The sequence below is a fragment of the Betta splendens genome, chromosome 13 (genome assembly GCF_900634795.4).
Source record: "Betta splendens chromosome 13, fBetSpl5.4, whole genome shotgun sequence".
NCBI lineage: Eukaryota > Metazoa > Chordata > Actinopteri > Anabantiformes > Osphronemidae > Betta > Betta splendens.
In genome coordinates this window covers 19,997,492-20,022,886 of record NC_040893.2, presented here as the reverse complement: position 1 = coordinate 20,022,886, position 25,395 = coordinate 19,997,492, and the positions used below count along the sequence as shown (strand labels likewise).

Here is a 25,395-nt window from a genome sequence, read left to right as displayed (position 1 = left end):
TGTGCTTTCACAGATTTATTTATTGGGTTCATTAATTTATTTTTATTCGATTGGGTTCGAGTCAGACTTCATGTAGAAAACAGTACTGTACACAACAAACGGATGAATAGAGTCTCGGGAGCGCGCCCTGCAGAATGCGCGTGCGCGCCTGCTCTCTAGTGGAACCAGGAAGCGCTGTGAGCGGGCGGAGACGTGAGAAGCAGCAGAAGTTCAACAACAGACGCGAAGAGAAGCGAAGTCCGGAGCTTGAGCCGGACACGGCTCCACGTGGCCCGGTTCCGAGTCGCTCCTCAGTATCTGGGCTGCGTCGAGCTGCCGGGCCGCGGTCATGGCCGCTGTGACGGCGCCGCCGGCGGCGTGGTCCGGACGGATTCACCCGGAGCTCCCGAGCGCAGCGGCCGCAGGTCTCGGAGTCCTGGAAGAGACACGTGTCCGTCAGCTGAAGAACCGAGACCGGAACCAGCACATGTTCCAGGACCTGATCTGCTTCTGTAAGAGTCTGTGCCTTAAGTCTGGTTCTGGTGACGGCTGCAAAAGTTTGAGCCTCCGAACCAAACTCCATTTCAAAATTGGTTTATTGGTTAGTTGTCTTGTTGAGTCCCGAGTTTGGTTCGGAAACGTCCTTTCCTGATTTTCTGTATATAACCAACGGTGTTTACTGGCAGAAAACAGATTCTACAGGGTCGTTAAATGGGCCGGTTCTGTAAGTGGTATCATGATAACTGAGCCGGTCATAACCACTGACCTCCCTGTCTGGTCTGTTCCCCTCTGGAACAGACCAGATCAGTGGGAACCGGGTTCCTCTGGATCCCTTTTTTACAGTGAACCGGGTTCCAGCCATGCGGTAGAACCCTAAACCACATCTAGTGCTACTTCCTGATGCAATGCACCATCCTGAAGCTCCAGCCTTTAGGATGCTACTCAACGGGTTTTGGGTTAGTTCAGCACCTGGACCAGAACCCTCTGCTGATCGTGCTTTTCTCTTTTTCAGACACTCGGCTGCTGGAAAAAAACAGTCTGGCCAAAGGAATAATAAGCAGCTGCACCAGGTAACGCACCTGCAACTCCCTCTCAGTGTGACTGTTTTCTGGAGGTATGAGGGGTGTGTTTGTTTTGTTTCTCCAGACGTCCCTCTGACAGCAGCAGCTCCGTCTCTTCTCTGCTCCAGCAGAACGACCAGTTGAAGAAAACCACAGGAGAGGTCAGACAGCAGCAGTCATTATTATTTATTTTATTATTTATTTTTTATGATGATGATTACTCAGACTAAAACATCAGACAGTAAAAATCGAAGCTTCTCGACAGGCAGCACATTAAGATCTGTAAATGACATTAATCTGGTCATTACCCAGATTAGTAGCTGATTGAATTTAAAGTGTGATTAATTAGGCTAAATGGTCCCTGAACGCCTCAAGTCCCATCAAACAGTGAAGCAGACGGCACCGCCCCTCTGATGGAACTGTTCTAGACGCTTCCGTGTTTACAGTAAAACATGTGTGGGTCCAAACATCCTGACGCCACCACGCGCTCAGACCTTCATGTTATCAGATAACGTCCCTGGAGACGCATCCGCAGGTCGATGGTTGAAACAACAGTGACGCGTTCGTGTCAAAAGCGGGCGCGACGCGGGCGCCTCGCTGACAGTGGAGCCTTTGTTCCCTGTGGCCTCCAGCTGGCGTATCGGTGGTGGAGCTGCAGCAGACAGATCAGAGTCAAAGAATGCGTCCTGCAGCCAGCAGCGCGTCCGGTGAGTCTCCTCCACCTGACGGCCGCAGCGTCACGTCATTCTTCAGCAGCAGTGAAAATGATGTTCACAGCAGCTCCGTTATGGCAATAAACTAAATCTAGTCATTGCCAAAAAGCTTTGAAGGAATAAAATCCACTGATTCTGTCAGGTTGGAGGAGGAGGAGCGTCTGCTGGAACGGGCCTCGGACGCCCGTCAGGAGCTGAACATGCGGGTGGAGCAGGTGAAGCAGGAGAACAGGGCCGTGAAGGCGAAGTACGACTCCCTTCTGGAGCGACAGAGAGCAGCAGAGATGAGTCTGAGGCAGGCGGAGGACAGAGGGGGACACCTGCTGGAGGACATGATCTACAGCAAGCAGCAGGCGGCCGACCGCATGAACAGCCGCAACGAACACAGGTCCAGGTACCTGAACACACCACTGCACGGTGTAACACCTGAACACGCCGCTACACGGTGTAACACCTGAACACACCACTGCACGGTGTAACACCTGAACACACCACTGCACGGTGTTACACCTGAACACACCACTACACATAACACCTGAACACGCCGCTACACGGTGTAACACCTGAACACGCCACTACACATCACTGCACGGTGTTACACCTGAACACACCACTACACAACACCTGAACACACCGCTACACAACACCTGAACACGCCGCTACACGGTGTAACACCTGAACACGCCACTGCACGGTGTAACACCTGAACACGCCACTACACATCACTGCACGGTGTTACACCTGAACACACCACTACACAACACCTGAACACACCGCTACACAACACCTGAACACGCCGCTACACGGTGTAACACCTGAACACGCCACTGCACGGTGTAACACCTGAACACACCACTGCACGGTGTTACACCTGAACACACCACTGCACGGTGTTACACCTGAACACACCACTACACATAACACCTGAACACATCACTGCATGGTGTAACACCTGAACACGCCACTGCACGGTGTAACACCTGAACACGCCACTGCACGGTGTAACACCTGAACACGCCACTGCACGGTGTAACACCTGAACACGCCACTACACATCACTGCACGGTGTTACACCTGAACACACCACTACACATCACTGCACGGTGTTACACCTGAACACACCACTACACATCACTGCACGGTGTTACACCTGAACACACCACTACACATCACTGCACGGTGTTACACCTGAACACACCACTACACATAACACCTGAACACGCCACTGGACGGTATAACACCTGAACACGCCACTACACGGTATAACACCTGAACACACCACTACACATCACTACGGTTGATGTGAGTGTGAAGGACTGTTAGTGCAGCCTAATGGACATGTCTGGACTTGGCTAAAGTTTTGAATTAATGCTAAACACAGGACAGGTTTTTTTTCCTTTTTTAAATAGGCCACAATAATGATGTTTTCTCACCGTGTACAGGCTGTTAGCTGTATGGTTTTAGATGAGACCTATCTGTTATGAAACCTGAAACAGAAAACAACGAAAGATAATGTGGTATGTTTCTTCAAATGTGGTGCTCGTAATATTATTAAAAATAATACTTTGTCTCTCTGAGCAGAAAGGTGCCATCATCGCCCTCCCACAAAGTTTCCAGCCCGAGTGTATGCTTTGTCCTTCTCTCAGGACAGTAGCTACTCGGCACTTGCAGGAAACCGTCACGTCAAGTTCTGTGGTACCTGGACGCGTCCACAAGAGCGGGCGGGTACTGCAGCATGGACCAAGTCACAGCTCGGTGACCGTTCGTCATTCTGCACATTGAGTTGAGGAGCTGTGATGTGAACTCTTTGTGTCAGTGACAGCCGGTGCCCCTGATCGGTCGGGTCGGGTGTTGCTAGGGGACCATAAAAAACAGTGTGTTCTGTGGGTGTCATGTGGCCGTGGCTCGCTGTCGTGCCAGCACCTACTGCATCACCAGTCGGCCTGCTGTGCCTGGTTAAAATGCAGGCGACAGCTGGGAGACCTATGTCAACCTGAAGGTCCGTGAGGGCACGCAGCGTGGACCCGCCTGTATCTATGTTATTGAAGCTACACAGCTTCTATTGATACTACATATTAAAGCACAGTTGTTGACATAAACGAGACGCTTTGGGTTTAGAAAACATAAACTGTATGTTTACTGTTGCTGCAGACGTCGTCTCTGTGAGCTGCCTGTCCGTCAGTGAGGACTTCATTTTCTGTGTGGATGTGCTGATGGTGATGTGGTCCAGACGTTTAATCCTGACCAATCTGCTAGTAGTACATCACCAATCTAATCGGCCGCACAGCTGGGAGTCGACCTTTGCACAGAGTTTACAGCACGGGTACCATCACTGCGGACATGGAGGTCACCAGTAAAACCCAGAACACAAAACCTCTTATTACTCTCTTTCCTCCAGAAGCTGCTACCTGTCAGTCCGGTGCTCCAGTACCCAGACACGCTGGCTCTGACCTTTGACCCTGACGTCCAGACACCTTACCTGCGTGTACAAGACCACAGTGGTGACGTGTGGGCGTAATTAAGATGTGAAGAATGTGAGGAGGGAAGCTGTACTCCGCTCTCTACCACAAAGTTGTGTGTGGGGCGTTGTAGGTCGTGTACAAATGCTGTAGGATGACTCTCACTTGACTGAGTCTAAATACCTTTCAGAAATACCTAATACTAGAATCTCCAGGTGTAAATCTATACATAGATTTACCTACAGAATTACCACATTTAAAGTACTTAAGTGTTCACAGAAGTCTTTTTAAATAAAAGCAGAACAGCTGTAGGACCTTGTGCAACGCGTGACCTTTTGACCTGTCTCCAGTGGTATCCAGAGCTAGCAGATGTGTCTCTAGCTGTCTTCCTCTGTCCTCATTTCTTACCTGCTCATCTGATGAACACCGATCAGGCTGTGGCACACGGACTCATCACTGGACCTAGGAACCTCTACAGTAACGTTAAGAACAACAGCTGCTTCCAAGTATGTACGTTTACCTCGGTTACATCCGTCCCGTTTAATCGCTCAGGACCTATTGAGGATTTTGTATGTGGGGGGAGAACACGCAGCACCTGCAGGCAGAGGGGGGAAGCATCAGGGGCTGATGGGAAGGCTGGGATCAGAGTGCTGAGTATTAGCCCTGATGGGACAGCACCTGGCAAGCTGCAGACCGCTGGAAACCTTCGGTAATATAAAATGTGGTAACGTGGCAAACATGCTCAGACAGATCTGAGTCCTGCTGACATGTTCCCTGTGTTTAGGAATTTGGTCTGGAGTTTCTGGGAGTTGATGTGAAGTTGTGAAGATTGAGGCTCATGACTCTGAAGTTCTGTGTCTGGAGTACTCGCCTCAGTCCACAGGTATAAACCTGGCGGTCGGTGTATGGTAGTGGCCACCGTACAGAAACCATCTGGTGCTTGTACTGTTTCAGATAATGGAGACTCCTGATGTTAATTGTGTGAAGTTTGCTGGCTCAGCCAGCAGGGATCGACTGATCCACATCTTCAACCTGGAGAAGAGAGACACTACGACTAGGACACTGGAGGGGACTCTGAATGACCACTCTGCCCCCATCACTGTGTCAAATTCACAGGTAATGGTCACATTCAGCTTTATTACGCTTGTTGGGACTTCTTCAATCTCTTAAAAAAAAAAGGTTCAGGTATGCAGACGTGTCTGTTTGCTGCTGCATTTGGTATAATCACGCTCGTCAGTTTGGTGTCTTGTCACGTTGCTTGTTCTGGGATAAGCACACTGTTTACCTGTTTTCAGGGGTGAGTCCTGAGGTCCGAATGGTGAGCGCGGCGAGCCAAGAGCATCTACTTTCATACAGTTGAACAGGTCAGTGTGAGCAACAGCCCTTATCTGCAGAGCCTCGTTGTGTGAAAATGCTTTTCTCTGCCTGTGACCTGCTAATTCTTTTGCTCCAGAGCTGTGAAGGGTTGTCCTTCGTCCAGAAGTCATCACTTGTGGGGGGAGAAGACCACCTTGTATGACATGGACCTGGACTCGTCAGGACACACGTTGCCATCGCCTGTCAGTGATAGAAATATCAGGTAACAATGAGGTTGTCACACAGTGGTTTCATCAAGCTTCTTAAAATCCTGTGATCTATATGAGTATCTGTGTTTAGGGGTCTAACAACAGAAAACTGGGAAAATTGGAAGAAGGTGTTTTGAAAGGCGTTCAGTGATTGAAGGAGTGTTTGCTAAGTACAGACACAGTAATGGTTTTCAGCTCCTCCTCGGTCACCTCCTCTGCTCACTTGCACGTTCACTATCTTACTGGGCTGTTGGTGCTGGTGTAAACATTGACCTGGGCAGTAAGCTTCACTGCCGCGACTAAAGGTGGCTGTGCGCTGTTTTTGTCACTGTCTGCAGGTTCAGATGGACCCTCATTAGGGAGTTTCTATGCCACCAGCTGCTCTGGATAAAAACAAAACACCATATTTTGACTATCACCGAAAGGAGGAGAATGTTGTAGCCACGCTCTTTGGCATTCAGTAACGAAATCCATCTTGTCTGGAAGGACATGAGCTGCACTTGATTCACAGGGCACAAGATGACTGTGTCTGCATCAGGGTGGGTGCCGTATTCTCACCGTTGGTTTGTGTACTCAGGGATTGTGACAGCATGAGATTCAGTCAGGATTGCAGACACCTCATCACAGTCTCAGCAGACAGGTGAACTTCATCCACTTCACAAAACTTGTTCTGTAACAAGGTCTCCTCATCCATATTATCATACATTTTTGTATTGTATTGGCATGTAGTTTGTGTGTCTCATGTGGAGGACTGGACTCTCATGCCAGCAAGAGGGACCGCAGCAAGGAAGGACAAGAAGGATGCCTCAACCTAAAAGTGTATCTGAGACCAGCAGCCAGAAGCCAAACATCAGGTGTGGAGGGAGGAAACGTCTGGAGTCCAGTTCACCACAGATCCATTAATCATGCTGACACTTGTTATTTTTTCAGGAGGGAGACAGTTTACCGTTCCCTCCTCGGTACAATCAATACAGGAAGTCGAAAGAGTCTGACCTCAGGACTTCAACTAGACTGACTTTTCTCACAGTGAGGAGGATGGGTTCAGTTCATGGTAGGGTTTGCATCTTAAACCAGGCATAACTTCTTTCTTTGGAGTCCTGGAAACCACTGCTGCTGATTGGTAGCCGCTTGTGTTTCAGATGCTCCGCTGCTTGAGACCAACGGAAAAACTGCCCATGGTGGTTTCGAAACTGGTCAGTGTGATGTTTAAGTCCCTTGTTCTGTGATGTGAAGGCTAACACCCGACGCTTGAACAGCCGTAGCTGTGTTCAGGTGGTGTGTGTGGTTCAGCAGGGTACACGGGGACCTGTTCGTCCAGTCCGATACGAGCCCTCATCAAGTGCGGAGTCGCTGGACGGAACAGGTCAAACCCTCTGACCATCTGCTCCATCATTCTCTCCAAGTCCCACAAAGAGTCAGGAGGGAAGGAGAGGAGGAAGACTTCCACCCTCAGACTCTGGACAGCATGTTGGAGGAGGAAGATGGAGATGATGAGGTGAGAGCTGGCTGTGACTCTCCTCCACTGTCAGTAGTTTTCAACCGTTGACGCATTTTGTCTGAATCCCAGCAACATTTATCTTGTTTCTGCGTGATGTTCAGGGTGTGCAAACCACAGGTGTTGACAGGAACAGCTACATCCTCTACCCAACCCGAACACTACGACTGACAGGGTGACAGGTCTATCGCTTCTATTCATGGGGTCCTGTTTCAAACTACTGTTTAACAGCTGCTGGATCCCGTCACTGTTTGGTTGTCAGAGAGTTCGAGTTGTTGAAGTGTTGCGACCTGCAGCTGGAGGTCAGGGTCAGTCTATCTGTGTTCTGGACCAGAAGGTACAGCAGGAAGTCTGGAGCAGCAGCATGAGGCCGGTAGGTTCCTACGAAACCCATTCAGTCGTTGTTTACTCAAAATGATCAGACCCTCCAAAGAGGAGAAAATCTAAGTCCTGATGTTGTGCATTTACCTTGGTTTTTATTTTATTTATTTTATTTTTTTTATTTTAACTTTAGACCCAAAGGATCCTTTTTTACTGCACAAATGAGCACAGGACATTTCTAGTTTTGTACCATATAGTTTTCTCCATGACGCGTTGTTAAAACCCCATCCTCCCTGTCAGACACGGACTGTGAGTCAGTGCAGCTCTGTGGGCAGTCTGGTCTGGAGGACGACTGAGGACCAGAACTCTCTGAAGAAACCATTTTGACACTCTGGCTTGGAGTCTGAGTGAAGGTATGAATAACTGCTTGTTCCTTCTGATGGTTTAGAAGAGGAATTAATTGTTTGTTTGTCCATGTTATTGGGGGTTGAGGCCAGGTTGTTTACTCGACCTGTTTATCGAACATCATCCTGCTCCACACATGAACTTGATGACCTCTGATCTTTCAGAAAAGTTTGACACTGACCTCAGAACTCTGCAGCCTGTAGAGGAAAAAACTCCTAAACCCTCGACTCAGCATCTACACCGTTTCCTCTCTCGATTTCAGGACCGACTCAGGTGACGTGTGGGACGGATGTGGTGACCTTGACCTTTGCTCAGTAACATGGCCATTACTGTTTGCTTCTGCTCTGTTGTAGGCCCTGGGGCAAGCAGAGTGCCACCGCCTGTCTTCATCCCCACTCGGATTTTGGAGGAGAGAAACATCAGCAACACTTCGGTACATGGACGCAGCTGAACAAAGTTGTTATTTTGTTTTTCTTATCAACTGAATAGTTTCTCTCTTCCAGGTGAACGTGGATCAAGCAACGGAGACATCACTGGAGTCGGCTCTAAAAGAAAAGAGCAGCAGTAGCTGTGTAGGTGAGTGTACCTCTGATTGTTGGAGTAGGAGGAAGGGGAGACTGAGGAGGACAGGTCAGACTGGCTTGTTGGTCTAAAGGTGTTTGATAAACCGTAAATAAGGCAGGTTTAAGTGCGCTTACCTCCAGTTGATGTGTGTGATGCACCGATTAGTTTTTTTCTTCCTAGGTTAATAGATTAAAGGAAAAAAGAAAAAGGTAATATTTGCGTCATAGTTTTGTGCTCTGGATTATTGGATAGCGAGATGGGGGATGACAAACCGTTCTGCTGAGGGATGGAAACTAGCAATAGCGTCCTTCACATGTCTGCTGCAGGGGGGGAGGAGGAGGATGGTGCTTCAGAGGGGGACTCCTCATATCATACATGTTGGTCTTTTAAGTTACGCCTCAGCGTGTGCTCTCTGTGTGACCACAGTGCCGCGCCAGAAGTCAGTGGCATTCTAGAAGAACGTCCTGTGTGATTTCCATCTGCCCATTCGCCGCCCAGGTGCGTCGACGACACACTGTGGTGGTCGTCCAGTGCAGAGGTCAGGAGGTGTGTCGGGCATCCTGGTGTTTTCTTAGTCAAACTGAAGGGTTTCATTTGTGTGGTGGAAATTGAAACAGTGTCACCGATTCATTCCTCATGTGGGTTCACTGGCGTTTAGCAAATTTGTTTGATTTGTTTTTCCGATGACATTTTAAAACATGGGTGATTTTCTGATCTGTTTGGGATGGTGATTCTGTGTTGTACTTTCTGTCACTGAGGAAAAAAGCAGTCGGGCTTTTTTAACAGTTGATGTGAATTGAATTTACAAAAGTGATGTCACTTAGAGGACATGGGGTGAAGATTCAGAAATAGTAATGTGACTGAGCGGCAAAATCAAACCCAACGTCTCGTGTTGCTGTTTTCTGCATGTCATCACTTTCATCTGTCAGTCTTTGATACTTAAACCACATCTGCTTTCAGTTGTTTTGTCTGATTTACCCTGAGCATAAAGCAGCTGCAAATGTTTCAGCGACGAGTTGCAGTAACTTTGTGAATGCGTGTCCCTCTGGATTCCCATGGGGCCTTACGTGATAGTTGCTTTCTTTACTTCCTCAGTGGTTCCACTGACACTTGTAGGCATTTGCTCCAGTTACACATCAGAAAATTTCCCAGTGTCATTGACGCTGGACGTCTGACTGAACTAATCCGTCGAGTGTCTTTTGCCTGGTGGCGTCACTGTCTGACCACTTTCTCTTCCTGACCATCAGACGTCGCCTCCAGGAGTCTGTAGTATCACACAGGCTGTGAGGCGGCCGTTGCCCAGCAGGAGGGCACCGAGGCCGGTCCTTGGGAACGACGACCAGTATAGAGCCAAACTGATCCATTGATGCTAACATCTTCAGTCGGAGGAGAAAGAGGATGTGTGTTCTTCAGAACCTCAGCCTCCTGCCCCGCTGCTGTCTGCCAGCCTGGACCTCATCAGAACCAACTTGAAGCCCACGGGACAAGACCTGCAGGTATCACAACATCACAGGCAAATGGTCTGTTTCCTGCATCGATCTGTATCAGGTCAGGTTGTTTTTCTGTCTTGGTATCAATGTGATGTCTGTTCTGTGCGTCCTCCTCCTTCGGTTCCGTCAGTGATGCTCCATCACGTCAGCTTCACTTACCTGCACGTTAGCAGTTGTCGTGTGACGGACACCTCCCCACAGAGCAGCACACAGGACGGCGGTCAGCAGGAGGGCAGCGGAGATGAGGACTCTCGCCCTGAGCTTCGTCCCCACTGTTCCCCTTCCACCACGGCAACAGCCTGTGACCTCATCACCTGCCCGCTGCCGTAGAGGAGGAAAGGGCAGGAGTTCCGAAACCAGGGTTCAGGCTGATCCAGGTGACACAACACGACAGAGCCGGATCATTCTTTATGAAGATACGTCCTAACTGTTACTATTTATTGTCTGTGCCAGTTTTGGCTCGTTGTTTCATCTGATTTAGTATTGACCTGCTGGGCTGAGTTTGGCTTGAAACATGTGCGTTTGTAAAGATTAAAGCATGTGTGTTTGGTAGCAGTTTGGACTGTAGGAGAAGCAAATGAGCCGCCCGCCTGTAATGCAGGTTCAGTTGATGTTCAGGAGTCGGGTGAGTCTGCAGCAGTGCGAGTGTGTCACGTAGACCTGAGGCAGACCGTGAGACGAGCCGTTCACTCTACCAGAGGTTCGCTGCCGTTACAGACTTTAAAGTCCAGTCTAAAACATCAGTGTCACAGCGTTTCTGTGTAAAACACCACGCTTGCTTTCTTTCAGCTCGGCAGATCCACCCAGGTCACAGAGCAGCGTCAGATGTTGTCTGTGCTGCAGGAGGCGTTCGTGACGTAGCGTGAGCTGAAAGTCCGTTGTTGCAGGAACACGGCCCAACAACGGGCAGCGCCTCCACCGTCGACGCGGGGATGATGAGCGATGAGGTCTCTGCTCAGAGCGCTGGTCCCGACAATCCAGAACAACAAACTGGACCGACTGAACCAGAAACCAGTGCGATTCAGGTCAATGACTAAAAAACACCAGTATTATTTAAAAGACCTTAGTCTGTGTGTTGTTTTTTTTTTTACTGCATTTGTCATAAACTGTAGATTCTGTAATAAAGTTTTTGTGCTTTCACAGATTTAGTTATTGGGTTTCATTATTTATTTTTATCGATTGGGTTCCGAGTCAGACTTCATGAGAAACAGTACTGTACACAACCAAACGTGAAGAAATAGGTCTCGGGAGCGCGCCCTGCAGATGGCGTGCGCGCCTGCTCTCTAGTGGAACCAGGAAGCGCTGAGGGGCGGGAAGTGAGAAAGACGAAGCAGCAGAAGTTCAACAAACAGAGCGAAGAGAAGCGAAGTCCGGATCTTGAGCCGGACCACGGCTCCAACGTGGCCCGGTTCCGAGGCTCCTCAGTATATGGAAGCTGCGTCGAGCTGCCGGGCCGCGGTCCATGGCCGCTCTGTGACGGCCGCCGCGCGGCGCGTGGTCCGGACGGATTCACCCGGAGCTCCCGCGAGCGCAAGCGGCCGCAGGTCTCGGAGTCCTGGAAGAGACACGTCGTGCCGTCAGCCGAAGAACCGAGACCGGAACCAGCACAGGTTCCAGGACCTGGACCGCTTCGTAAGAGTCTGTGCCTTAAGTCTGGTTCTGGTGACGGCTGGCAAAAAGTTGAGCCTCCGAACAAAATCCATTTATAATTTGGTATGATTTTTTTGTTTATTTTGAATTTCCCCGTTCTATCATAGACAGGACCACAGTAAAGGTTGTTATTAGTAGATCCTCTCAGGTTTAAAGAGAAAAGAGTCATGCGTAGGGTTATCATTTAAATTTGACTAAAACAGAGCAGAACTGAATTCCTTTACCATTTATAATACGGGGATGTGTAGTGGAAATCTGGAAATGAGATCAAACTATCGACGTCATGGAGTTAGTGGTTGCTATGTGCTTCGTCGCTGTTTTGGGGGTAGCGCTGGCTGGACGCGACTCATTGGTTGTCAGGGAGCGGAGGGAGAAACCTTAGCGATCTATTGGTGGGTTTTTGAGACAGTGGGCGGAGCTCAGTTTGAACCGGAGTCCCGCCGCGCACATAAGTGTCAGGTTTCTTCAGCCACAGTTAGCATGACGCTAAGCTAGGCTTTGGAGCAGGGGTGTCATGGCAGACGGAGCGGACTGCGCTGCGAAGAGGCGGCAGCCAGCGGGGAGGAAGAGCCGCCCGAACCAGCGGCGAAAGACGAGCTGCCGGGTAACGTCCAGCTCCTCGCTGCTATCTGAGCTAGCTATTAGCATCACAGTCCCGTTAGTTTCAGAATACACCGGAATTGAGCCGTTGACACAATTAACTACACTGAACTTAATAAAACTTGCTGATTTAAAGGTCGGGCGTTTTAATTTCTTAATAAAAGAGTCAATGTTTAGGTTTTAATATGAGCTGCAGGCCACCTGTGGCTCGGTAGAGGCGGCCTGTCGGTGCGTTCGGGACCGGTAAAAGGCTGATCTGGGTCAGAAAGCCACAAGTTTGTACAGCGATTTATAGAAATAACAAACGCCTGAAGGAAGAACGTCCCGAGGCTTTAATGGGACAGAGAGCTAAGTTCTGCAGACTGATGTCAGATGAAACCTAATCCACTGTGTTGTATCCATTCACTCATTCTGGCTAACAGATGTTTGTCCAGTGGAACACGAGTTGTTAGTTTGACTATAATGTAACCAAATGTCGTCACATTCATCACACTGATTATGTTTCATGGTTGTCAGTACATGACGCAAATGTATTATTGTTTCCCACAGCCTCAAACTATTCACAAACGAGAACAAGAAAACGAGATTCACAAACAAAGTTCAATAAAAGCATCAGTATTTCTGCACTTTCCTTTGTGTGTTTGCTGCAGGTGAGCCTGGAGAAGGTCCTGGGTATCAGCACAGTCAGCAGCAGTGGTTTGACCTCAGATCCAAATTGTGGCCTTGTTGCCTATCCTGCAGGGTAAGTCCCATCTGTGTTGAGCTCCAGTCCCCGAAGGCCACTGTCCTGATCAGATGTGATCAGATGTGTCAGTTTTCTGCTGAGGGACTAATCAGTATTAGATGGGACAGGGAGAGTTGGGGAAAAGCAGCAGGACAGCGGCCCTTGAGGACAGCGCTTGGACACCGCTGGTTTAAGCACTGCCTGCTGTAATAGTAGTTAGTTAGGTATTTGATGGAATCTGTTTGTTACAGGTGTGTTGTTGTGCTGCTTCACCCAAAGAAGAACAAACAGAGTCATATCATCAACACATCCAGGTAGAGAGTTGGTCTGTTCATTGGCTGTTGACGTCCGATGATGATGATGATGATGATGATGATGATGACGACGAGGGTGTGTCCGTGTTTCAGAAATCCTTTCAGTGCTCTGGCTTTCTCTCATGATGGAAAATACCTGGTCACTGGTGAGGTAAGAGCAGAGTTGTTGTCTGTCTGGACACCTGAGGACAAACCTCAGGTGTTCGTTGTGGCCCTCATTAATGAATTCAGGCATTAGGCTGTCTGCCTACCAACGCTGACCCGAACTAACTGCACCAATGGTCCCGAAGTCACTGTATCACCTTTCATTGGAGCCAATATGTTGTTTCGGGCCATATGTGTCATCTGTTTTAATTTATTCTGTTGGAATCATGTTTTTCATTAACGATTCTCATGCTGTAAATGACGATCACAGACCCCCCCATTGAATCAAGGGCACAGACGGCACATTATCAGCTTACTGTAGTGAATGCGTTGTGTCACTTGTGTTCAGAGCGGCCGCATGCCCTGTGTGCGGGTGTGGGAGGTGAGCGGCGTCCAGGTTGCTGAGGTTCAGTCTCATAAATACGGCGTTTCCTGTGTGGCCTTCTCTACAAACAGCTGCTACATTGTCTCTGTGGGATACCAGCACGACATGACTGTGAGCGTCTGGGACTGGAGGGTGAGCAAGCACAGGAATGCACACCCTCCACCAGGCGCTGACAATGAAAACCGCTATGACATTTATATCCATTTGGATGAAACTGCAACAGTACTCCACATGTACTATTACTGTGTTTATCTATCTACCTTAGCAGGTGGTAGCAAACAGTCCTGTCCTATTACTGCAGTATGAACAGCATCTTCCTACATATTTTGCATGTTTCAAACTTTTAATGTGAAGACTGTTAGCTGAGCTAATGAAACATGTCTGGACCTTGGCTAAAGTTTGAATTAATGCTAAACACAGGACAGTTTTTTTTCCTTTTTTAAATAGGCCAATAAATGATGTTTTCTCACGTGTATCAGGCGTTAGCTTGTATGGTTTTAGATGAGACACTATCTGTTATGAAACCTTGAAACAGAAACACAAAGATAATAATGTGGTATTTCTCAAATGTGGTGCTCTAATGATTATTAAAATAATACTTTGTCTCTCTGAGCAGAAAGGTGCCATCATCCGCCTCCAACAAAGTTTCCAGCCGAGTGTATGCTTTGTCCTTCTCTCAGGACAGTAGCTACTCGTCACTGCAGGAAACCGTCACGTCAAGTTCTGGTACCCTGGACGCGTCCCAAAGAGCGGCGGGTACTGCAGCATGGACCAGTCACAGCTCGGTGACCGTTCGTTCATTCCTGCCAGCAGTTGAGGCTGACTGTGTGAACCTTCTTTGTGTCCAGGTGAACAGCACGGTGCCCCTGATCGGTCGGATCTGGGTTGCTAGGGGACCATAAAACAGTGTGTCTGTGGGGTGTCATGTGGCCGTGGCTCTGCGTCGTCCAGCACCTACTGCAATCACCAGCTCTGGCCTGCTGTGCCTGGTTAACTGCAGGCGACAGCTGGAGACCTATGTCAACCTGAAGGTCAGTGAGGAGCGCAGCTGGACCACGCCTGTATTCTATGTATTGAAGCTACAGCTTATCTATTGATTACTACATATTAAAGCACAGTTGACATAAACAAACGCTTTGGGTTGATCAGAAAACTGTATGTTTACTGTTGCTGCAGACGTCGTCTGTGAGCTGCCTGTCCGTCAGTGAGGACTTCATTTTCTGTGGATGTGCTGATGGTGTGGTCAGACTGTTTAATCCTGCCAATCTGCAGTACATCACCAATCTACATCGGCCGCACAGCCTGGGAGTCGACCTTGCACAGAGTTTACAGCCCGGGTACCATCACTGCGGACACTGGATTGTCACCAGTAAAACCCAGATACACAAAATCCTCTTATTACTCTCTTTCCTCCCCGAAAGCCTGCTACCTGTCAGTCCAGGTGCTCAGTACCCAGACACGCTGGCTCTGACCTTTGACCCTGCATCCCAGACACCTTACCTGCGTGTACAAGACCACAGTGTGTACGTGTGGGACGTAAAGATGTGAAGAATGTGAGGAAGCTGTACTCCGCTCTCTACCACAGCAGCGTGTGTGGAGCGTTGAGGTCAGTGTACAAATGCTGTAGGATGATCTCTCACTTGACTGATGTCTAAATACCTTTCAGAAATACCTAATACTAGAATCTCCAGTGTAAACTCTATTACATAGATTTACCTACAGAAATTACCACATTTAAAGTACTTAAATGTTCACAGAAGTCTTTTTTAAATAAAAGCAGAACAGCTGTAGGACCTTGTGCAACGCTGTGACCTTTGACCTGGTCTTCCAGGTGTATCCAGAGCTAGCAGATGTGTCTCTAGCCTGTCTTCCTCTGTCCTCATTTCTTACCTGCTCATCTGATAACACCATCAGGCTGTGGCACACGGACTCATCCACCTGGACCTAGGAACCTCTACAGTAACGTAAGAACAACAGCTGCTTTCCAAGTATGTACGTTTACCTCTGTTACATCCGTCCCTGTGTAATCGCTCAGGACCTATTGAGGATTTGTATGTGGGGGAGAACACGCAGCACCTGCAGGCAGAGGGGGAAGCATCAGGGGCTGATGGGAAGGCTGGGATCAGAGTGCTGAGTATTAGCCCTGATGGACAGCACCTGGCAGCTGCAGACCGCTGTGGAAACCTTCGGTAATATACATGTGGTAACGTGGCAACATGCTCAGACAGATCTGAGTCCTGCTGACATGTTCCTCTGTGTTTAGGAATTTTTGGTCTGGAGTTTCTGGATGAGTTGGTGAAGATTGAGGCTCATGACTCTGAAGTTCTGTGTCTGGAGTACTCGCCTCAGTCCACAGGTATAAACCTGGACGGTCGGTGTAGTGGCCACCGTACAGAACCATCTGGTGCTGTCTGTTTCAAGTAATGAGACTCCTGATGTTTAAGGTGTGAAGTTGCTGGCCTCAGCCAGCAGGGATCGACTGATCCACATCTTCAACCTGGAGAAGAACTACGACCTGGAGGGGACTCTGAATGACCACTCTGCCTCCATCACTGCTGTCAAATTCACAGGTAACTGGTCACATTCAGCTTTATTAAATCGCTTGTGTGACTTCTTCATCCTCTTAAAAAAAAGAGTTCAGGTATGCAGACTGTCTGTTTCATGCTGCATTTGTATAATCACGCTCGTTCAGTTTGGTGTCACTGTTGCTTGTTCTGGATAAGCACTACTGTTACCTGTTTTCCAGGGGTGAGTCCTGAGGTCCGAATGGTGAGCTGCGGCGCTGACAAGAGCATCTACTTTCAGACAGTTGAACAGGTCAGGTGTGAGCACAGCCCTTATCTGCAGAGCCTCGTGTGTAAAATGCTTTTCTCTGCCTGTGACCTGCTAATTCTTTGTGCTCCAGACTGTGAAGGGTTGTCCTTCTCCAGAAGTCATCACGTGGTGGAGAAGACCACCTTGTATGACATGGACCTGGACTCGTCAGGGACACACGTTGCATCGCCTGTTCAGGATAGAAATATCAGGTAACCAATGAGGTTGTCACACAGTGGTTTCATCAAAGCTTCTTAAAATCCTGTGAATCTATATGAGTAGTCCTGTGTTTCAGGGTCTACAAACAGAAACTGGGAAAATTAAGAAGTGTTTGAACAGGCTCGTCCAGTGATGAAGGAGCTTTGCTAAAGGTACAGACACAGTAATGGTTTCCCAGGCTCCTCCTCGTCACCTCCTCTGCTCACTTGCACCGTTCACTATCTTCACGTTGGGCTGTTGGTGCTGGTGTAGACATTGACCTGGGCAGTAAGCTTCACTGCTGACTAAAGGTGTGCGCTTGTTTTTGTCACTGTCTGCAGGTTCAGATGGACCCTTCAGGGAGTTTCTATGCCACCAGCTGCTCTGATAAAACATCACCCATCTTTGACTATCACACAGGAGAATGTGTAGCCACGCTCTTTGGACATTCAGGTAACTAAATCCATCTTGTCTGAAGGACATGAGCTGCACTTATTTCACAGGGCACAAGATGAGCTGTGTCTGCATCAGGGTGGGGCCGTATTCTCACCTTTGTGTTTGTGTACTCAGAGATTGTGACCAGCATGAGATTCAGTCAGGATTGCAGACACCTCATCACAGTCTCAGCAGACAGGTGAACTTCATCCACTTCAACCAAACTTGTTCTGTAACAAGGTCTCCTCATCCATATTATCATACTTTGTATTTGTATTGTGCATGTAGTTGTGTGTTCATGTGGAGGCTGGACCTCTCAGATGACCAGCACCATGAGGAAGAAGCGCGAGGCCTCAACCTAAAAGTTGTATCTGAGACCAGCAGCCAGAAGCCAAACATCAGGTGTGAGGGAGGAAACGTCCTGGAGTCCAGTTCACACAGATCCATTTAATCATGCTGACATTGTTATTTTTCAGGAGGGAGACATTTACCGTTCCCTCCTCTCGGCTACATCAATACAGGAAGTCGAAGAGTCTGACCTCAGGACTCCAACTAGACTGGACTTTTCTCACAGTGAGGAGGATGGTTCAGTTCATGGTAGGGTTTGCATCTTAAAATCAGGCAATAACTTCTTTCTTTGGGAGTCCTCCTGGAACCACTGCTGCTGATGTAGCCGCTTGTGTTTCAGATGCTCCGCTGCTTGAGACCAACGGAAAACTGCCCATGTGGTTTCGAAAACTGGTCAGTGTGATGTTTAAGTCCCTTTGTCTGTGATGTGAAGGCTACACTCAGACGCTTGAACAGCCTGTAGCTGTGTTCAGGTGTGTGTTGTGTGTTCAGCAGGGTCACGGGGAACGACCGTCGTTCGTCCAGTCCGAATCGAGCCCTCATCAAGTGCGGAGTCCGTCTGGACGGAACAGTTTCAACCCTCTGACCATCTGCTCCATCTTCTCTCCAGTCCCACAAAGAGTCAGGAGGAAGAGGAGGAGGAAGACTTCCACCCTCAGACTCTGGACAGCATGTTGGAGGAGGAAGATGGAGATGATGAGGTGAGAGCTGCTGTGACTCTCCTCCACTTTGTCAGTAGTTCAACCTGTTGACAGCATTTTGTCTGAATCCCAGCAACATTTTAATCTTGTTTCTCTGCGTGATTGTTCAGGTGTTGCAAAACCACAGGTGTGGACAGGAACAGCTACATCCTCTACCCCCAACCCGAACACTACGACTGACAGGTGACAGGTCTATCGCTTCTATTCATGGCTCCTGTTTTCAACATACTGTTTTAACAGCTGCTGGATCCCGTCACTGTTTGTGTTGTCAGAGAGTTCGATGTTGAAGGTTGTTGGCGACCTGCAGCTGGAGGTCAGAGGTCAGTCTCAGCTGTGTCTGGACTCAGAAGGCTCAGCAGGAAGTCTGGAGCAGCAGCATGAGGCCGGTAGGTTCCTACGAAACCCATTCAGTCGTGTTTACTCAAATGATCAGACCCTCCAAAGAGGAGAAATCTAAGTCCTGATGTTGTGCATTTACCTTGGTTTTTATTTTATTTTATTTTATTTTATTTTATTTTAACTTTAGACCCAAAGGATCCTTTTTTTACTGCACAAATGAGCACAGGACATTTCTAGTTGTACCTATAGTTTTCTCCATGCACGCGTTGTTAAACCCCATCCTCCCTGTCAGACACAGACTCGCTGAGTCAGTGCAGCTCTGTGGGCAGTCTGGGTCTGGAGGACGACGAGGGACCAGAACTCTCTGAAGAACCATTTGACACTCTGGCTTTGAGTCTGAGTGAAGGTATGAAATAACTGCTTGTTCCTTCTGATGGTTTAGAAGAGGAATTAATTGTTTGTTTGTCCATGCTTATTGGGGGTTGAGGCCAGGTTGTTTACTCCTGACCTGTTATCGAACATCATCCTGCTCCACACATGAACTTTATGACCTCTGATCTTTCAGAAAAGTTTGACACTGACCTCAGAACTCTGCAGCCTGTAGAGGAAAAAAACTTCCTAAACCCTCGACTCAGCATCTCCACCCGTTCTCTCTCGATTCAGGACCGACTCAGGTAGACGTGTGGGACGGATGTGGTGACCTTTGACCTTTTGCTCAGTAACATGGCCATTACTGTTTGCTTCTGCTCTGTTGTAGGCCCTGGGCAAGCAGAGTGCCACCGCCTGTCTTCATCCCCACTCGGATTTTGGAGGAGAGAAACATCAGCAACACTTCGGTACATGGACGCAGCTGAAACAAAGTTGTTATTTTGTTTTCTTATCAACTGAATAGTTTTCTCTCTTCCAGGTGAACGTGGATTCAAGCAACGGAGCCACATCACTGGAGTCGGCTCTAAAAGAAAGAGCAAGCAGTAGCTGTGTAGGTGAGTGACCTCTGATTGTTGGAGTAGGAGTGAAGGGAGACTGAGGAGGACAGGTCAGACTGGCTTGTTGGTCTAAGGTGTTTGATAAACCGTAATAAAGTTCAGGTTTAAGTGCTGCTTCACCTCCAGTTGATGTTGTGATGCACAGATTAGTTTTTTTCTTCCCTAGGTTAATAGATTTAAAGGAAAAAAGAACCAGGTAATATTTGCGTCATAGTTTTGTGCTCTGGATTAGACTGAGATGGTGGATGACAACCGTTCTGCTGAGGGATGGAAACTAGCAATAGCGTCCTTCATCATGTCTGCTCTGCAGGTGGAGGAGGAGGATGGTGCTTCCCAGAGGGACTCCTCATATCATACATGTTGGTCTTTTAAGTTACTGCCTCAGCGTTTGCTTCTGTGTGACCACAGTGCCGCGCCAGAAGTCAGTGCATTCTAGAAGAACGTCCTGTGTGATTTCCCATCTGCCCATTCGCCGCCCAGTGCGTCGACGACACACTGTGGTGGTCGTCCAGTGCAGAGGTCAGGAGGTGTGTCGGGCATCCTGGTGTTTTCTCTAGTCAAACTGAAGGGTTCATTTGTGTGGTGGAAATTGAAACAGTCACCGATTCACTTCCTCACTGTGGGTTCACTGGCGTTTAGCAAATTTGTTTTGATTTGTTTTTCCCTGATACATTTTAAAACATGGGTGATTTTCTGATCTGTTTGTGGATGTTGATTCTGTGTCTTACTTTTCTGTCACTTGAGGAAAAAGCAGTCGGCTTTTATACAGTTGATGAATTGAATTTACAAAAGTGATGTCACTTAGAGGACATGGGTGAAGATTCAGAAATAGTAATGTGACTGAGCAGCAAAATCAAACCCAACGTCTCGTGTTGCTGTTTTCTCATGTCATCACTTTCATCTGTCAGTCTTTGATACTTTAAACCACATCTGCTTTCAGTTGTTCTGTCTGATTTACCCTGAGCATAAAGCAGCTGCAAATGTTTCACAAGCGATGCAGTAACTTTGTGAATGCGTGTCCCTCTGGATTCTCCACTGGGGCCTTTACGTGATAGTTGCTTTCTTTACTTCCTCAGTGTTCCACTGACACTTTGAGGCATTTGCTCCAGTTACACATCAGAAAATTTCCCAGTGTCATTGATCGCTGGACGTCTGACTGGAACTAATCCCGTCGAGTGTCTTTTGCCTGTTGGCGTCACTGTCTGACCACTTTCTTCTTCCTGAACCATCAGACGTCGCCTCCAGGAGTCTGGTAGCTCACACAGGCTGTGAGGCGGCCGTGGCCCAGCAGGAGGCACCGAGGCTCGGATCCTTGGGAACGACGACCAGCTCTAGAGCCAAACTGATCCATGATGCTAACATCTTTCAGTCAGGAGGAGAAAGAGAATGTGTGTTCTTCAGAACCTCAGCCTCCTGCCCCGCTGCTGTCTGCCAGCCTGGACCTCATCAGAACCAACTCTGAAGCCCATCGGGAACAAGACCTGCAGGTATCACAACATCACAGGCAAATGGTCTGTTTTCCCTGCATCGCATCTGTATCAGGTCAGGTTGTTTTTCTGTCTGGTATCAATGTGCTGTCTGTTCTGTGCGTCCTCCTCCTTCGGTTCCGTCAGTGATGCTCCATCACGTCAGCTTCACTTACCTGCAGTTAGCCGTGTGACGGACACCTCCCCCACAGCAGCATCACAGGACGGCGTCAGCAGGAGGAGCAGCGGAGATGAGACTCTCGCCCTGAGCTTCGTCCCCACTGTCTCCCCTTCCACCACGGCCACAGCCTGTGACCTCATCACCTGCCCCGCTGCCGTAGAGGAGGAAAGGGCAGGAGGTTCCGAAACCAGGGTTCAGGCTGATCCAGGTGACACACACAGACAGAGCCGGATCATTCTTTATGAAGATACGTCCTAACTGTTACTATTATTGTCTGTGCCAATGTTTTGGCTCTGTTCTGTTTCATCTGATTCTAGTATTGACCTGCTGGGCTGAGTTTGGCTTCGAACATGTGCTTTGCTAAAGATTAACGCATCGTGTGTCTGGTAGCATGTTTGGACTGTAGAAGCAAATGAGCCGCCGCCTGTCATTGCAGGTTCAGTTGATGTTCAGGAGTCGGTGAGTCTGCAGCAGTGCGAGTGTGTCACCGTAGACCTGAGGCAGACCGTGAGACGAGCCGTTCATCTCTACCAGCAGGTTCGCTGCCGTTACAGACTTTAAAGTCCAGTCTAAAACATCAGTGTCACAGCGTTTCTGTGTAAAACACCACGCTCTGCTTTCTTCAGCTCGGCAGATCCACCCAGGTCACAGAGCAGCGTCAGATGTTGTCTGTGCTGCAGGAGGCGTTCGATGACGTTAGTGCTGAGCTGAAGTCCGTGTTGCAGGAACACGGCCCCAACAACGGCAGCGCCTCCACCGGTCGACGCGGGGATGATGAGCGATGAGGTCTCTGCTCAGAGCCGCTGGTTCCGACAATCCAGAACAAACTGGACCGACTGAACCAGAACCAGTGCTGATTCAGGTCAATGACTAAAAAACACCAGTATTATTTTAAAGCACCTTATGTCTGTGTTGTTTTTTTTTACTGCATTTGTACATAAACTGTAGATTCTGTAATAAAGTTTTTGTGCTTTCACAGATTTATTTATTGGGTTCATTAATTTATTTTTATTCGATTGGGTTCGAGTCAGACTTCATGTAGAAAACAGTACTGTACACAACAAACGGATGAATAGAGTCTCGGGAGCGCGCCCTGCAGAATGCGCGTGCGCGCCTGCTCTCTAGTGGAACCAGGAAGCGCTGTGAGCGGGCGGAGACGTGAGAAGCAGCAGAAGTTCAACAACAGACGCGAAGAGAAGCGAAGTCCGGAGCTTGAGCCGGACACGGCTCCACGTGGCCCGGTTCCGAGCGCTCCTCAGTATCTGGGCTGCGTCGAGCTGCCGGGCCGCGGTCATGGCCGCTGTGACGGCCGCCGCCGGCGGCGTGGTCCGGACGGATTCACCCGGAGCTCCCGAGCGCAGCGGCCGCAGGTCCTCGGAGTCCTGGAAGAGACACGTCGTCCGTCAGCTGAAGAACCGAGACCGGAACCAGCACATGTTCCAGGACCTGATCTGCTTCTGTAAGAGTCTGTGCCTTAAGTCTGGTTCTGGTGACGGCTGCAAAAAGTTTGAGCCTCCGAACCAAACTCCATTTCAAAATTGGTTTATTGGTTAGTTGTCTGTTGAGTCCGAGTTTGGTTCGGAAACGTCCTTCCTGATTTTCTGTATATAACCAACGGTGTTTACTGGCAGAAACAGATTCTACAGGGTCGTTAAATGGGCCGGTTCTGTAAGTGGTATCATGATAACTGAGCCGGTCAAACCACTGACCTCCCTGTCTGGTCTGTTCCCCTCTGGAACAGACCAGATCAGTGGGAACCGGGTTCCTCTGGATCCCTTTTTTACAGTGAACCGGTTCCAGCCATGCGGTAGAACCCTAAACCACATCTAGTGCTACTTCCTGATGCAATGCACCATCCTGAAGCTCCAGCCTTTAGGATGCTACTCAACGGGTTTGGGTTAGTTCAGCACCTGGACCAGAACCCTCTGCTGATCGTGCTTTTCTCTTTTTCAGACACTCGGCTGCTGGAAAAAAACAGTCTGGCCAAAGGAATAATAAGCAGCTGCACCAGGTAACGCACCTGCAACTCCCTCTCAGTGTGACTGTTTTCTGGAGGTATGAGGGTGTGTTTGTTTTGTTTCTCCAGACGTCCCTCTGACAGCAGCAGCTCCGTCTCTTCTCTGCTCCAGCAGAACGACCAGTTGAAGAAAACCACAGGAGAGGTCAGACAGCAGCAGTCATTATTATTTATTTATTTATTTATTTATTTTTTTATGATGATGATTACTCAGACTAAAAACATCAGACCAGTAAAAATCGAAGCTTCTCGACAGGCAGCACATTAAGATCTGTAATGACATAATCTGGTCATTACCCAGATTAGTAGCTGATGAATTTAAAGTGTGATTAATTAGGCTAAATGGTCCCTGAACGCCTCAAGTCCCATCAAACAGTGAAGCAGACGGCACCGCCCCTCTGATGGAACTGTTCTAGACGCTTCCGTGTTTACAGTAAACATGTGTGGGTCCAAACATCCTGACGCCACCACGCGCTCAGACCTTCATGTTTATCAGATAACGTCCCTGGAGACGCATCCGCAGGTCGATGGTTGAAACACAGTGACGCGTTCGTGTCAAAAAGCGGGCGCGACGCGGGCGCTCGCTGACAGTGGAGCCTTTGTTTCCCTGTGGCCTCCAGCTGGCGTATCGGGTGGTGGAGCTGCAGCAGCAGATCAGAGTCAAAGAATGCGTCCTGCAGCAGCAGCGCGTCCGGTGAGTCTCCTCCACCTGACGGCCGCAGCGTCACGTCATTCTTCAGCAGCAGTGAAAATGATGTTCACAGCAGCTCCGTTATGGCAATAAACTAAATCTAGTCATTGCCAAAAAGCTTTGAAGGAATAAAATCCACTGATTCTGTCAGGTTGGAGGAGGAGGAGCGTCTGCTGGAACGGGCCTCGGACGCCCGTCAGGAGCTGAACATGCGGGTGGAGCAGGTGAAGCAGGAGAACAGGGCCGTGAAGGCGAAGTACGACTCCCTTCTGGAGCGACAGAGAGCAGCAGAGATGAGTCTGAGGCAGGCGGAGGACAGAGGGGGACACCTGCTGGAGGACATGATCTACAGCAAGCAGCAGGCGGCCGACCGCATGAACAGCCGCAACGAACACAGGTCCAGGTACCTGAACACACCACTGCACGGTGTAACACCTGAACACGCCGCTACACGGTGTAACACCTGAACACACCACTGCACGGTGTAACACCTGAACACACCACTGCACGGTGTTACACCTGAACACACCCACTACACATAACACTCTGAACACGCCGCTACACGGTGTAACACCTGAACACGCCACTACACTCACTGCACGGTGTTACACCTGAAACACACCACTACACAACCACCTGAACACACCGCTACACAACACCTGAACACGCGCTACACGGTGTAACACCTGAACACGCCACTGCAACGGTGTAACACCTGAACACGCCAATACAATCACTGCACGGTGTGACACCTGAACACACCACTACACAACACCTGAACAACCCGCTACAACAACACCTGAACACGCCGCTACACGGTGTAACACCTGAACACGCAACTGCACGGTGTAACACCGTGAACACACCACTGCACGGTGTTACACCTGAACACACCACTTGCACGGGTGTTACACCTTGAACAACCACTACCATAACAACCTGAACCACATCACTGCATGGTGTAACACCGACACTCCACTGCATCGGTGTAACCCTGAACACGCCACTGCACGGTTTGTAACAACCTGAACACGCCACTGCACGGTGTAACACCTGAACACGACCACTACACATCACTGGCACGGTGTTACACCTGAACACACCACTACACATCACTGCACGGTGTTACACTGAACACACACTACACATCACTGCACGGTGTTAACACCCTGAACACACCACTACACATCACTGCACGGTGTTACACCCTGAACACACCACTACACATAACACCTGAACACGCCACTGGACGGTATAACACCTGAACACGCCACTACACGGTATAACACCTGAACACACCACTACACATCACTACACGGTATAACACCTGAACACACCACTACACATCAC

General features: G+C 49.0%; 2 protein-coding genes, 1 long non-coding RNA gene and 2 pseudogenes across 6 annotated transcripts in view; all 5 read left to right on the top strand.

Annotated features, from left to right (window-relative positions):
• Positions 1-384: 384 nt before the first annotated feature.
• LOC114867590 (uncharacterized) lies at positions 385-1,684 on the top strand. Its single transcript, XR_003787899.3, has 4 exons — positions 385-491; positions 992-1,049; positions 1,126-1,201; positions 1,673-1,684. It is a non-coding gene; the product is annotated as an uncharacterized LOC114867590 (long non-coding RNA).
• A 2,409-nt stretch (positions 1,685-4,093) lies between these two features.
• Positions 4,094-5,914, top strand: LOC114868328 (WD repeat-containing protein 62-like; annotated as a pseudogene).
• Positions 5,915-7,242: 1,328 nt separating this feature from the next.
• Positions 7,243-22,313, top strand: LOC129602943 (uncharacterized). The gene is made up of 11 exons (XM_055514170.1): positions 7,243-7,272; positions 7,377-7,447; positions 7,535-7,609; positions 8,261-8,271; positions 8,352-8,431; positions 8,502-8,574; positions 8,989-9,001; positions 10,038-10,058; positions 21,304-21,545; positions 21,774-21,874; positions 21,964-22,313. Exons 1-11 carry the CDS (start codon positions 7,243-7,245, stop codon positions 22,120-22,122), a joined length of 876 nt encoding a protein of 291 aa, XP_055370145.1. The 3' UTR covers positions 22,123-22,313.
• Positions 12,016-21,158, top strand: LOC114868327 (WD repeat-containing protein 62-like; annotated as a pseudogene).
• Positions 22,314-22,454: 141 nt separating the features above from the next.
• The window catches only part of LOC114867569 (protein Atg16l2-like), an 8,118-nt gene continuing 5,177 nt past the window's right edge, over positions 22,455-25,395 (top strand). For all 4 annotated transcript variants that reach the window (XM_029170371.3, XM_029170370.3, XM_029170368.3 and 1 more), the window contains exons 1-5: positions 22,455-22,796; positions 23,291-23,348; positions 23,424-23,499; positions 23,975-24,048; positions 24,197-24,448. In XM_029170371.3, the coding sequence (XP_029026204.2) occupies positions 22,631-22,796; positions 23,291-23,348; positions 23,424-23,499; positions 23,975-24,048; positions 24,197-24,448 (626 nt within the window). In that variant the 5' untranslated portion in view covers positions 22,455-22,630. The remainder of the gene's footprint in view (positions 22,797-23,290; positions 23,349-23,423; positions 23,500-23,974; positions 24,049-24,196; positions 24,449-25,395) is intronic.